The sequence below is a fragment of the Grammomys surdaster genome, unplaced genomic scaffold (genome assembly GCF_004785775.1).
Source record: "Grammomys surdaster isolate TR1022 unplaced genomic scaffold, NIH_TR_1.0 193, whole genome shotgun sequence".
Classification (NCBI taxonomy): Eukaryota; Metazoa; Chordata; class Mammalia; order Rodentia; family Muridae; genus Grammomys; species Grammomys surdaster.
The window spans coordinates 662092-675526 of record NW_021604638.1 but is presented as its reverse complement, the minus strand read 5'-3'; the positions used below and the strand labels follow the sequence as shown (position 1 = coordinate 675526).

Here is a 13435-nt window from a genome sequence, read left to right as displayed (position 1 = left end):
ATCCCGAAAGGGAAATGAAGCCCCCTTTTAGGGGGTCTGAAGACAGCTACAGTGTATTTTACATACAATAAATAAATTTAAGAAAAAAAAAAAAGGCTATTGAAGGGCTGCTTTGTCTTGTTCCCCTGGTCTTTTCCTCAGGTTTGTTCTGAGCACATGATGCTTCAGTTGTTGACTCTGTCCTGCCTGTCCTGACAGGAAACCTGTGCAAAATTCATCTAAAATGTGCATCTGAAGAATTGTTTTCTTAAAAGGGAGTTTGGTAAAGTTCCTGCCTACTCTGTTTTATAGAGGAATTTGAAAAGTACTGGTCCTTGGTTCTTGTGTTAAGGTCTGATAAAATTCACCAGTAAATCTATCTGAGCCTAATTTTTTTTTTTTGAGCCAGGATTGTTTTTATTACAGCATCAACATCACCACTTGCTATAGATTTGTTTAAATTATTTACTTCATCTGGGTTTAATGTTGGCCAGTCACATGCAATAGAAATTCAAAATTTTTATTCAAAAAGAAAATTCAAAATCAATTTCTTTAGATTTTCCAGTTAGGTGGACGGTATGTGCTTAAGGCGCTAACACGCGTCTCACTGCCTTCCTCACCTCTGCTGTAGAGTAACTCATACAATTAGATGTATCACGGCTAATTACTAACCGGCTTTTCACCCTTTTCTTTTGGTTAGTTTGGTTAAAGGCTTACCAGTCTTACTCATCTTTCCAAAGACCTCGCTCTTCATTTCATTGATTCTTTGTTTTTTCAAGCTGTCTGTGTGGCTGGCTTCTGCCCTGAGGCGCCCATTTGCAGGTTACTCATCTGGTTCAATGGTTCGTCTTCACCCAAGGCCATGAGGTGCATCAGTGACCTGTTTGTTTACAATTTTGTGGGTTTTTAAAAAACATCTGTGTGTCTGTATACACACACATCTACCTATGGCAGTCACTGGACAATTTGAGGAAGGTCAGTCAGGTCTTTGGACCACATGGGACCTGGGGACTGAATCTGACTGATGCCCGCTGGCCTTTTCCTTAAGAAAGGACTCAGCTACAAATGCTCTGAAAACCACTTCACTATGAGCCAGTGACTACATTGGCTGTGTTTATTTCCACTTGCTTCTTGGAGTTTCTTGATTTCTTCTTTTGCCCCTCATTCACCTGTCTATCACCCAGAGGTAGGTAGGTAGGTGTGTGTGTGTGTGTGTGTGTGTGTTTTCCTCTGAGTTTGTGAATCTTCTACTTTCTCTTGCTAATTTGTAATTTGACAATGTAAGCAGATACAACACAAGGAATTCTTTAATTTTCCTATATTTGTTAAGGCTTGCCTTATGTCCTAATATCAGCTCTATTTTAAATTATTTGGGGAGTGGTAGAATTCAGTTTGATTAGAAACAAAATTTCATACTTATTTTTAAGATATCTAAAAACTTAAAGCAAAACAAACACGCACCACACAAAACTTCTATAATCATCTTCTGCCTTCTAAAAAACAAAATAAGACAAAAACCTAAAAGGTAGGAAAGAGAGGCTTAGGTAGCCTCAGTAAAGATTAGTCCCTTTCTAAATTAGTTTCGGCGTGAAACCCCAATGTGCTGTCCATGCCTCTCTCTCCATACACAGCAGTGCTGGGCTATCGGTGGGGTGAGCCCTCCCCACTCCCTTCAGAAGTCCGCTGAGTATGCACTGGAGAGCTACTGGGGGCTCATCAACCAGACAATTCTAGAAGTAGTGGAATATGAGGGAAGTGTACAAAAATCAATATCATCCCATAAAGACGTTATAAACAGCCTGAAAACCTAATGAAAAACAGGCAGCGCATTCACAAAGCAATACAAGTATCAAATGCCTGAGAAACTTATGTATGCCATCTCTTCAAGCATCAAATGCCACATTTTATATTCAAATTGTATAAGGAAAATACAAACCCTTAATGTGGGAAAGACTTGGATATATAGACTAGACTCCAGGCTTAAGACTAAATGCAGAAGAGACCACAGTGCTTTCTCATTTAATTTATAGACTGAATGCAGTTCTAGGCAAAATATCACCAAGGCTATTACAGAGCTTGATAAAAATGGTTTTTAAATTTGTATAGGAAAATAAATGGGCAAACTATCAGAGAGCGAGGAGTGAGTTCGCAGGAGGAAGCCACAGGCCTCAGTAGGTCTTAAAACAACGATGGCCAGGCTGCAAAGCAACCAAGGGACACATCGAGAAGACAGTACAATCCAACAAACTCAACAGCGACAGACAAGACCATAGTGACAAAGGGCAAAGTACAAGATGAGTGAACACTCGGAGGAGGTGGAAACCTCCCTCAAAACCTGCTGAGCCCAGGTGTGTGTGTGTGTCTTTGTCTCTGTCTCTCTCTCTCTCTCTTTGCTTTCTTTTTAATAAGAGAGACATCAGAAAATGTCAAGGGGACAAGATGGCTCTTTCCTGACATTGAGGGGAAAGCAGTCTTTCCTATTCAAATTTCCCAAGGCCATCTCAAGTCAAAGGAACACTAAGGCAGCAGATGAAAACAGTGTTCTCTAATTGTGCTGTTGTGTGAGGAGGGACACTGTGCCCACACATCTTCTGCCTGTTCTGTCACACCTTTCAGTGGGCACCCAAACTACCACAGGGCCTTCCCATGCAACTGTGGCTCCCAGAGAAACCACAGGAGATTACATGACTAAGTTTTCATCCAGCTCCATCCATCCCAGCCTTCTTCCATCACAGACAATGGATGGGTCAGGAGGGAAGTCATTGCCAGCATGAGAAAAAGCCCACAATGAATGAAGGGTTTAATCACAACAGTGAGGACTGGGACTGTTGCCTTCATTTCTGGACCTAAGACGACACTCTGGTCATAAGCTTCACTGTGTGCCATGCAAAGTCGTCATGAGCCCCATTATGAATCATGTCATCTTAACACATGTACGTCAGCAAACTAGCTCAGGATCTCAGGGTGGTGCCCAGAGAAAGGTAACCAGAGGCTGTTAAAGGAAGCCTGGGATACATCACACACCCATATGCACACCTGAGCAGCTTCTGGGCAGTACACTGAGCCCATGGGGATGGGGCTCAGCCCAACTACTGCAAAGGGCAGGATGGGATGGGAGGTCCAACACACTACCTTTGAAAACAAAGCCAAATGAGAAATAAACAAATAGCTCAGAATCCTCTATCTCAAAGCAAAGCTCTCTGTTCATGAGGCTGATTTTGCCCAGTTATCAGGACAGGCTGATTACAGAGCCCAGACTCATTTGCCTGAAGATAATTGCGTCAATTCTCCACTTCACTTTGCACATATAGAAAGAGTCCCATCCATTGCGGCCTCAGTGACTAGACATGGACAATTGGTCTAATCACAGTCTGAAGAGCTCAAGCTGAAAGGATTCTGTGAGCTGGAGCCTGAACCACGACACCACTTCTTTCCTCTGACTAGAGGCTCGCCCACTCCCTGGCTCCCTCCCCCAGGCCTGAAGGATGACTCAGAACCTCAGGCAAAGGAAGCTCTCTGTCTATGGTGGCTGGAGGGGGGAGTGAGACACTCAGGAAAGTTGGACAAAAGCATAGCTGGGAACAAGGCCTTTTGGGTAGCCAGGTCCAGAGGAGCTAGTAGTGTTTCTACCCCAAGACAAAGCTCTAGGTAGAAGCTGAGGCAGAAGACATCCAAGGCCAGAAGCATCAGACTAGTCTTCCTGCACACTGTATCTCAGCTGGGAGCAAATGAGGAGGGACTCGAAATCCAAAGTGGCAATGCTCAGAGCCCAGAAGGGCCAAGCTCCAGAGCCAAACCGGACCAGACAAGGACACAAACTTTTCAGAGGGCTGTGCATGTCTCTGGTTCCCAAGTGTAGAAATTACTCATTCCACAGAGAGGGAAAGACAGAAGGAATCCTGTTGAGTGCATTGATCTGCACACAGTGAGGGGCAAGAAATGGCAGGTTGATGGGTTCAGCTCTGACCCCATCTTACTCCTAACAGGTACAACAGATAAAACCAATGATGGTCACGACAGAACTCAGACGCATCCTAAAGATGCCACCCCCCCCACCCCCACACTGTTTCCTTTTAGCTTTAGCTGGACTTTCCCCCTAAATTACACAATCAGGAGCTTGAAGTTTTCACCATTTCTACTGGTGAGTGTCAACTGAGATCAGTGTGGTCCAAGGAACAGCAAAACAGCACCTGGAGAGACAACCACATATTCTCCATGGTGCCTAGTCACCCCGGGGAACAGGATGTGCCTGTGCTAAATTCCCAGTGGGATTAAGCCTTCCTGGCTGATTGCTCCAGTGAGGGGTGGGAAACACTTCAAAGTCCCTCAGTTCACTTCTCTCCAGAAGGAACTCTGGAAAGCTCGACATCTGCATTCGTCTGTTCCCAATGGCTGCCTAAGAACTGTGTCCAGCAGCTATCGTGCCTGCTGACCAGGCAGAGCAGATCCCAACCTCTCTTGTAGGTCTGCTATCTGTAGGCCCTGTGACTGACTGGTTCCCAGCACGCTTCTTTACACCTGGAACAGGGAGAAGGGGGGGGGGGGGGGCAATGCTCTCAGTTTGAAAAACAAAAACAGAAGAAAAAACTAACAATTTCCAAGTTGGACTAGGTTTTAAAAGACAAGCAAAGGACGACGATGACCACAATCAGCACTGGCCTCAGAAACTGGACGATCGTTACCTGGGACCCCGCGTGGATCCGTGTTGCTGGATGGCAGCTGCTGTTCATCCTTCCTCGTTGGCTTTGATCTCACCACAATGCCAGGAACAGTGTCTAGGTCAGAAAGGCGACTCAGTTCACGATTACTAACTAGCCAATGTCATTTGTAATTTCCGAGACAGCTCCAGGAAGGGAGGCCCAGAGGCCGATATAATTAATAGATGGGCCTGACTGAGTGCCTGAGAGCAAAGACTCAGGGCCTGCCTGCCCGGCCGGCCGGCCACTAGCTTAAAGGAGCTCCAGAACAGGGCCCCGGTCTCCACCTTCAGCCACCTGGCTAGTCTCAAATACTCCCTCCTGTCACAAAGTCTTCTGAAATTGAGGCAGAATGAGAGGCTTGAGCCCCCTACAGCCCTCTCCTACAGTCCTGGGGGGAACAACTCAAGAGAGCTGTTATCAAATCTTGTCTTAGCTCTAGCAATTTCAGGAGCACCATGAAAACGCCTCTATCTAGCATGTGGTCATCTGTTCTTTGACCTAGCAATAGCTTTTGATGAAGAGGCCATTCTACTTCAGAGCCCTAACTGATAGAATATCCCTCCTTGGGCTGAAGCCAACTTAGGCACAGCACCCATAGGTGCTCATTTTGCCCTTGGAGCAATGTGAAATAACTAGTAGAGCCTTTCCACTAGATAATCCTTCAAGCTCAAGACAATCTTCACAATACATCCAAATGAAAACCCGTCTGTAGGATACTGTAGTCAACTGGAAACTGCTTTCCTGCCCAACTGGTCTAGCAGCCTCCTTCTGGAAAGCCTGAAGGTAAGACATGAGCACACTGTATGTACAGCAGACACAGAGAACCCCTTGTCCCTCAGCTGGTAACACCCAAGGTCATTCATCACCTACTTGGTCCCTTTTGAAATTCACTCTGCAGCAAAGCACTTTTTAAAGTCATGCACATAATGCATTTTAAAGAACAATTTCTGTGCAGATCCATTTGCTCGACCTCAGCACTAAGTGCAAGATGGAACTGTTTTTTGGTGCAGCCCTGCTCCTCCTGAAGTCTGTGCTGAACACATGCTGAAATAATTTTGTAACTGTACAGATGAAAGGGCTTGAAAATATGTGTTTTGTTAAATGTCTGTAGGCTGATTAAAATGTATTTTGCAAAGAAAGAGCAATGCTAATGCAGAATCCTAGTCCAAAATACGTATTATATAATGCATATTTTTTAATAATGTGGGCAGTCTTGGTGTTTCTTTAGTAGTTCATGGAATCTGGGCTGCCATCTCTATCACAGGCATAAAGCTTTCCCCCTGAAACATGAGGCACTTTCCTACACACACTAAAAACCCTCATTCACCTCACTAATGACAGCTGGCATCAGTTTCCATCAAACAGGCATTTACTAGCATCCATAGTTCTGTCTTCTCTCTGTGCGTGCCCTAAAATTGGCTAGACCAATGTCTTTGTGCTCCATATGATGTCGGCAGAACTGTTTTAGCTGGAAAAAAAAAACAAGGTAAGTGTCTGGAAGTGGTCAGAGCCCCCAGACACCGCATTCACCAGGGTGAAAAGGCAGAGGTACAGGTCTGGGATGGCTCAAGAGTCACAGCAATATCCTAAGCGTCAGCAGGGCACAACGAGGTCACAGCCACACACTTGCTTACAAGCTGCCCCAACCCAATCCCACTCTATCTAAACAGCATTGAAGGCTACACAGGAACCACAAGATGCAGCACCAACAGTCAAGACAGAGATACAATCTGCAGCCACACAGAGGGACAGGGACCTAAGGAGGCAACACTGCATCTGGAGCTTCGACGCAGCCTGGTGCTGAGGTGCAAGTGAATGAGGGTAAGTGACCCAGGGCCAGCACCAGCTTCAAGACATAACTCACAATTCCACCTCCAGGAAGGAACCCTGGGGGAGCACCTTGGAGAGGCAGCAGCACCTCTTCTTATGACTCAAGGAAAAAAACAGTCCAACGTGTGACCTGTGTCCCAGGTTTAAAAAGAAAAAAAACCCAAAAAGCATAAAAAAAAACCCCACCCATAAAACAAAAAAACCCCACCCTGTCAGGACCTCATGCATCTCCGTAACACAGCTCTGCTACTGTTATTTATTTTAAAGGCACTCTATATTTAACAAGGCAAGACGCGAGATAAACTAAATGAGCCCCAAACCCACTTCCCCCAGGGCTCCATCCCCTCCTGGACCTACCTGAGTCCATCAGCTTTTCCACCGCTCAGGAGCAAGCAGGTCTTTTACCTTGGTCTTCCAAGTCCAACAGCACGGATCCAGTGGTCTCTGGCCGCCCCCTAGCCATGATGCTCTCGCTGACGTACCTGCTTTTCTCATGTAGCGTGAGCCAGATGAAGTAACGATGCTGAAGAATGAGCTGATGCTCTGGTTAAGATACATTAACCCCTCAAGACCCCTTTCTCTAATACCGGACCCGCTCGGGTTCCTCGCTGTCTTCAGCACCTAGAACAGAGCTCCGCGTGTGCCGGAGACTCTAGTGTGATGGTTGAACCCTCACAGCTGAAATGTATGAGTCCACGCTCAATGACTACCCTAAAAACCCACACGGAGAACAGCCGTTGAAGGCTTGGATACTCTCCGTTTCCTATGGTCTTCCAGCACACCTCAGTGGAACAGTTCTCCATGTGCTGACTATTCAGCTTGCAAATTCCTACCTCTACCGCCGCGGGGGTCGGGGAGCTTGTTTGTCAAAGGGGTCCATACCTTCTTGGAGGCTGCTCTAATTACAGTTATTTTAACAGCCCTAAGGAGTAACCACCTTTGATATGGTTAGCGTTTACTTGAGGTTCCAATCCTCAAGCATTCAAGCCCTTCCGTCATTAACACTCAGTCCCGGACGGACCCTCAGTCCCCTGAATATTTACAATTTTGCGGTCTGGTTTTCAGTTGCTTGGTGGTTATGCTCATGGAGAGAAAAAGTTGAGGAGTGGGGACAAACCCCCGTGGGAATCTACACTAGGCTTCTAAAATCCGCTAACCTGTAGCTATCCTATTCCCTTCGCTCGCTAGACCTCGATATCCGCACCCCCCAACCTCGATGCTTTGGCCAAATCTACTCAAACAAGGTTCCCGCCTGCCACCTGCCGGCCCACTAGGGTCTGCGCCATGAGCTATGCGCCACCGCACAGCTCGCGGGGAGGCACTCCCGCCCCCAAACACCTCCCTACTGCACATGCCCGGCAGAAGTCCGCGCAACTTTATAGGGCCCCATTGCCCCATCTCTCCTCAGTCTCCTCCATCCTCTCCCAGACGAGAGGATCAGAGGAGGCACCTCTCGGAGTCTTAGACTTCAGTCTGAGACTTAGCGAGAGGAGCCTGGAGGAGACTACCCTTCTCTCTTCTTTACCCATCCCTTTCTTTTACTTACAGACGCAAGCTGAGGCGCGGAGCTTTAGAAAGTTCGCAGTGATTGGAAGGTAGGTGCATTCCTTCTTTTTGCCCCGAGGTGAGACTAGGGTCTCTGGACCCCAGCTTCTCACCTCATAAGGGCAATCCTTTTCGGTTCCAACAGTCCTTGAGCAGTGGGGCCACTCTCTGCAGAGCCAGAGGGTGAGTCGGCTTCTCGGTGAGCACCTAAGAGAATGGATCGCAGGTCCCGGGCTCAGCAGTGGCGCCGAGCTCGCCATAATTACAACGACCTGTGCCCGCCCATTGGCCGCCGGGCTGCCACCGCTCTCCTCTGGCTCTCCTGCTCCATTGCTCTCCTCCGTGCCCTAGCCTCTTCCAACGCCCGCGCCCAGCAGCGTGCCGCCCAGCGCCGGAGCTTCCTTAACGCCCACCACCGCTCCCCTGCCGCTGTAGCTGTCCCACAGGTACTCCCCGAGTCCTCTGAATCCGAGTCTGATCACGAGCACGAGGAGGTTGAGCCTGAGCTGGCCCGCCCCGAGTGCCTAGAGTACGATCAGGACGACTACGAGACCGATTCTGAGACCGATTCTGAGACCGAGCCGGAGACCGAACTCGAGACCGAGCCTGAGACCGAGCCTGAGACCGAGCCTGAGTCCGACCCTGAGTCCGACCCTGAGACCGCCCCTACAACTGAGCCTGAGACCGAGCCAGAGGACGAGCGCGGCCCCCGGGGCGCCACCTTCAACCAGTCACTCACTCAGCGTCTGCACGCTCTGAAGTTGCAGAGCGCCGACGCCTCCCTGAGACGTGCGCAGCCCACCACTCAGGAGCCTGAGAGCGAAAGCGAGGGGGAGGAGCCCCAGCGCGGGCCCTTAGACCAGGATCCTCGGGACCCCGAGGAGTCAGAGGAGCGCAAAGAGGAGGAGAACAGGCAGCCCCGCCGCTGCAAGACCAAGAGGCCAGCCCGCCGTCGCGACCAGTCCCCGGAGTCCCCTCCCAGAAAGGGGCCCATCCCCATCCGGCGTCACTAATGGGTGACTCCGTCCAGATTCTCCTTGTTTTCATGGATAAAGGTTAGTTGCCCTGACCAAACGGGAGTCCCTGCGACAGTAGGGTGGGAGGAAATAGACAGATGGGAGGCAAGGTGGGAAGGGAACGGTGCCCATTAATCAGCCCACAATACACCCCGGAAAAGGAGAGAGGGCTCTTCGAATCTCTCCAGGGCATCCAGGGGCGCTTGGGAGACCAAAGGTTTGTTGGCGGCGAGGCTTTTCTGGCGCCTCGCTGGAAACAACCTGAGGTCCCCGAGCTGGCACCCGGTGCGCAACACTGAATTCCCAGCGCGTCCCAGGTTTGGAGTCGCACACACAAACGGCAAAGGTAAGTCACTTGTTTTCTACGTTCTCTCCCCTCCTCCTAGAGAGGTTAGTTAGTCTTCAGCAACGGAGTTGGCTTTAGGTAGAGCCCACTGGACTCTGTATGGAGGTGCACGCACCAACTTTGGCGATCTGAGACTGCTGCGCCACAGCTACACTATTGCAATGCGCAGAAAGTAACTGCGTTTGGGATTCGGTGACAACTCTGGAGCCTAAGTCGCACGTGGCATTCAGCCGGCGCGGAGCATGGAAATTGGGTACCGGTATGGCCAATTTGCGGCCGCGGGACCTTGGAGCCAGTGCCCCCCCACGCCGTGCAAGCAGTCTTGGCTAACACTGCTCACCTCTGGAGGTTAGAGGAGGCCAGAGATCGTGAAAAGGGGCGCGCGCACCTCTCCTGCGCGTCCTAAAGCCAACCTTCCCGCGCAGATAGGAGTTTTTGATAATGAATGGTGCTTGGAGGACACTCGGCGGAGGTACAGGGATCTTTAGGGATGCTCTTATGGGCTACCTGGGTTAGCAGGACGGCTAGGATCACATCGGGGTATCGCGCAGCTGGTTAGGCAGATCTGACTTGTTCGGCGAGGTCCAGGACTGTGCGCCTAGGCCCTAGAGGCAGGAGAGAAGGAACGAGAGCCGTACCAGGTGGTCTTGGTAGGGAAGGTAAAGCGGATCAAGGCACAGGCTGAGTAAGGGGGTCGTGGCTATCACTTTGACACCTTCAAAGGTGTTCCCAAAGATCGTGGCAAGATCCCAAGCTGGGAAGATGTCGGATCCTGCGCTTAGGGGACTTAGAGGTGGCAGGGAGGACGCGATACAGCCATTTTGGTCATCTTCAGCTCGGGTGGGGCTGTATTTGGAATCTGTAACCTGTGGGGGAGGGGAGATCGCCGGTGATCTGCCCCAGGGTCAAGCACATAACACATCTTGGAATGCTTTCCCCTCCAGCCTTGGGCGGAAAGGCTGATCTTAAGTAAAACGCACCTACTGTATCTCATCCATTTAGAAACTTTTTTTTTTTTTAAGTGTGCGCAGCTGGTCTTGCGGCGGCTTGAGATATTCTGATGGGATGATTTGGGAAATCTGGTTAAGAAAAGCAGTTTCAAAGCTTGAAATCAAAGCCGGCTGGGCTCCAGGGCTCCTAAGAGGAGAATGGTGTTAGAAGGAAAGCATTACGTAGTTTCCTTTCAGGACCTATCCTCTCTCCTGGGATGGCATCGCAGCCCCCAGAACTTAAAGGTGGGGGTGGGCTGTGCGCACTGCGGCTAACTGCGTCTTTGGTTAACAGCGGGAAGCAGTTTGTTAGTGGGTAGAGGATGAGGGGTAGCCTGCAGAAAGGAGGCGGGGGCTTTTGGGTTGAAAGCGTGATACTGTCTTAAGTAAAAACATGTCGTTCCTAAATTAAAATGCTCGGCAACATAAACGATGATGATGATGATGACGTTCTCTTGACGTTTGGTACCATTTTGTCTTGTGATGTATTAGTAGCCTGCGTTTACCAAGCAACAGGTTTCTAGTTAACAGGTGGAGAAGCCGCACTTTTCAGCAGTTAGATTTTTCATTAACTAAATTAGGATGCTGCCTTGTTGCTGGGATAAATAAAAATTTAAAAAGTGTCTCCAGTTTCTATACCCGCCCCCTCCCCCCACACGTTGCTCTTTTAGAAGCCCAGAGTCAGGCTTGGTGGCGCTCACCTCTAATCTCAGCGTGGGTCGGGTGGGGGTGGGAAGGCAGGGGGATCTTTGAGTTCTAGGCCAGCCTGCTCTACAGAGCAAGTTCCTGAACTGTCAGGACTGCACAGAGAACCCCGATCTCCGGGGAAAAACAAAAACAAACAACCCTCCCAAACAAACCAAAATAAAAAAAACAACACAACAATAACAACAAAAGAACCTAAGTGAGCAGTGTACCAGGCTCATACCCTGGGTATTCAAACAGGAACGCGCATTTTGCTATCTCTTAGTAACCTTCCACTGTCTACCTGAGTCACAGCAGCCGCATTAGCCCAGCCAGCTAGCTACCCACCCGCACAACCCTCCCTCTCCGCACCTCCCCCTCCCTAGCGCTATCCGGACTCCAGGTGAAAAAACCTCAGCGGGCTATATAGGAGCATACCACCCTTGGGAGAGCCCCGCCACCCACACAAGAGGTTCTGGTAAAACACCCATTCATTCCAAGCCCATTTGCTGTGAAATAGTTCACTCAGTCAACTAGGCTCAGGACTTTGCTTTTCCTGGGGCTTTTCTAGCAGGTCCTCAAACATCCCTAACTGGCCCTGTCTCCTCACCCTGTTAAAGCGGGGTTAGCATTTGAATGGACTGGCTGGCCCTTTCCCTTCGTAGGTAGATGGTTAAGGGAGATGCACCACGGGACAACCAGACCAGGGTGGGGGTTGGTGGCAAAGCCAGTTAGATTTCGTGGCACAATCTTTAGGATCTTTCGCTGCATTAATCATTTGCTTAATGGGAAAACTTCCTCTTGTGGGGGAAGGGTGCGCTTATTGAATTTCTTTTAAATTAATTTCTTTTAGATTATGTGACAGTGTTCAAATACCACGCGGCGGCAAAAAACCCAGATTTAAGTATCTTTTAGTTTACTAATAAAACTTTTAACTATATATTTGTGAGAATTAGAGAATGAGATGGGAAGGTGTAAACTCTAGAGTTGATTTTTAAGTATGTTTTTTTGTTTACTTTTACGTGCCTGAAGCCTTTTATCCTCTGGAATTGCTTACAACCTTTGACTTTTTAGCCCACATTTTAGCAGCTGTGTTCCGTTAACAAGAAACTTGAACCGTCAGAACTGGTAAGAATAAACTTTTTTTTTTTAATGGATTTAATTTCTCCTTTTGTCATGCTCTAAAAGAAAAAGAGGACGAGGAAACTGAGCAGAGACCATGGTGTGGGGCAAGCAGGACAGCGGTCCATCACAAAAGCAAGTCACGATAATCAATTGTTTAGGGCCAGAGACCGCTGATGTCACATGTTAGCTTAAATACAACTCTCTCTAAAGTACTTAGTAATAAGATGAAAAACTCAAGCCATGCCTTTGATCCCAATCTCCACAAGAGGGAATGTCCTGTTGTGGAGTTTGGCACTAATTAACCTATCTCTCAAACCCAGCCAGGGCAGCAGAGGCAAACAAAAGCAGACCCCCCCCCCCCAAAAAAAAGGGCAAAAGATACTGGGTGAACCCAGGGTGCCTCTTTCCCACCCTGCTGATTGTCTTTGGTCTTCCCTCACATCCCTCTGCCTCAGTTTCTTCTTAAAATGCAGTAGCAGAACAAAATGGTTCTCTGGTGTCAGAAGTGTGGAGCCGAGCCTCTAGCTCTAGTGACTGACGTTCGTTCCCAAATCTCAAACGTTGATTAAATAAAAAGCACTAACTGTGAAGAAGTGTGTTTGTGTTGTCAGATCTTTTCAGCTCGTGGCAAATGGTTTAAGAGGGCCTGTAGAGAACACAGGGTTCACTGCTGTCAGTCCTGGGGGTGGGGGTGGGGGGCAGGAGCTGGCGTGCTGCTCCTGAATTCTCCCCATGTGGTTAGTGTCTAGAATGAAGCTTCAGAACCCAGCTGGTACAAGTCCATTAGGGATGCTAGCTATGAATTCTGAGAGAGAGCCAACTGACAGTGCAGGTTAAGTAATGGCTTAAAGGCTCTAGATAGCTGGGATAAAGGAGGGGTCTCACCTGTCCTTGTCGTCCCTCCCAGAGGCATTTCTCCAGTGGTCCTGTCTCCAGTCTCGGCACTCACATAATCATTTTATATGCTGCAAGGCCTGGTAATAGCTAAGTTCACTCTCACACCCACTCATACACACATACCACAAAAACGCATGGATACATGTACCAGACACATGCACCTACTCATACACGAACATACCAGACACTCATGCTGTCACACCCCAGAGGCCACACACATGCACACTCACCCACACACAAATATCACACATATACACCAAATACTCATACACACAGGCACACCAAACACACTCACACACACTCAAGCATACTAGACACCCCCCC

At 48.7% G+C, this 13435-nt stretch overlaps 1 protein-coding gene across 1 annotated transcript; it reads left to right on the top strand.

Moving 5' to 3' along the window:
* Nucleotides 1-8269: 8269 nt before the first annotated feature.
* On the top strand, nt 8270-9067 carry LOC114622912 (neuroendocrine secretory protein 55). The gene has a single exon (XM_028769481.1). The coding sequence runs from the start codon at nt 8270-8272 to the stop codon at nt 9065-9067; it is 798 nt and encodes a 265-aa protein (XP_028625314.1).
* Nucleotides 9068-13435: the final 4368 nt, after the last annotated feature.

What these genes read in the sequence shown, in the direction of transcription:
- LOC114622912 (XM_028769481.1), top strand. Translation starts at nt 8,270, where the DNA reads ATGGATCGCAGGTCCCGGGCTCAGCAGTGGCGCCGAGCTCGCCATAAT.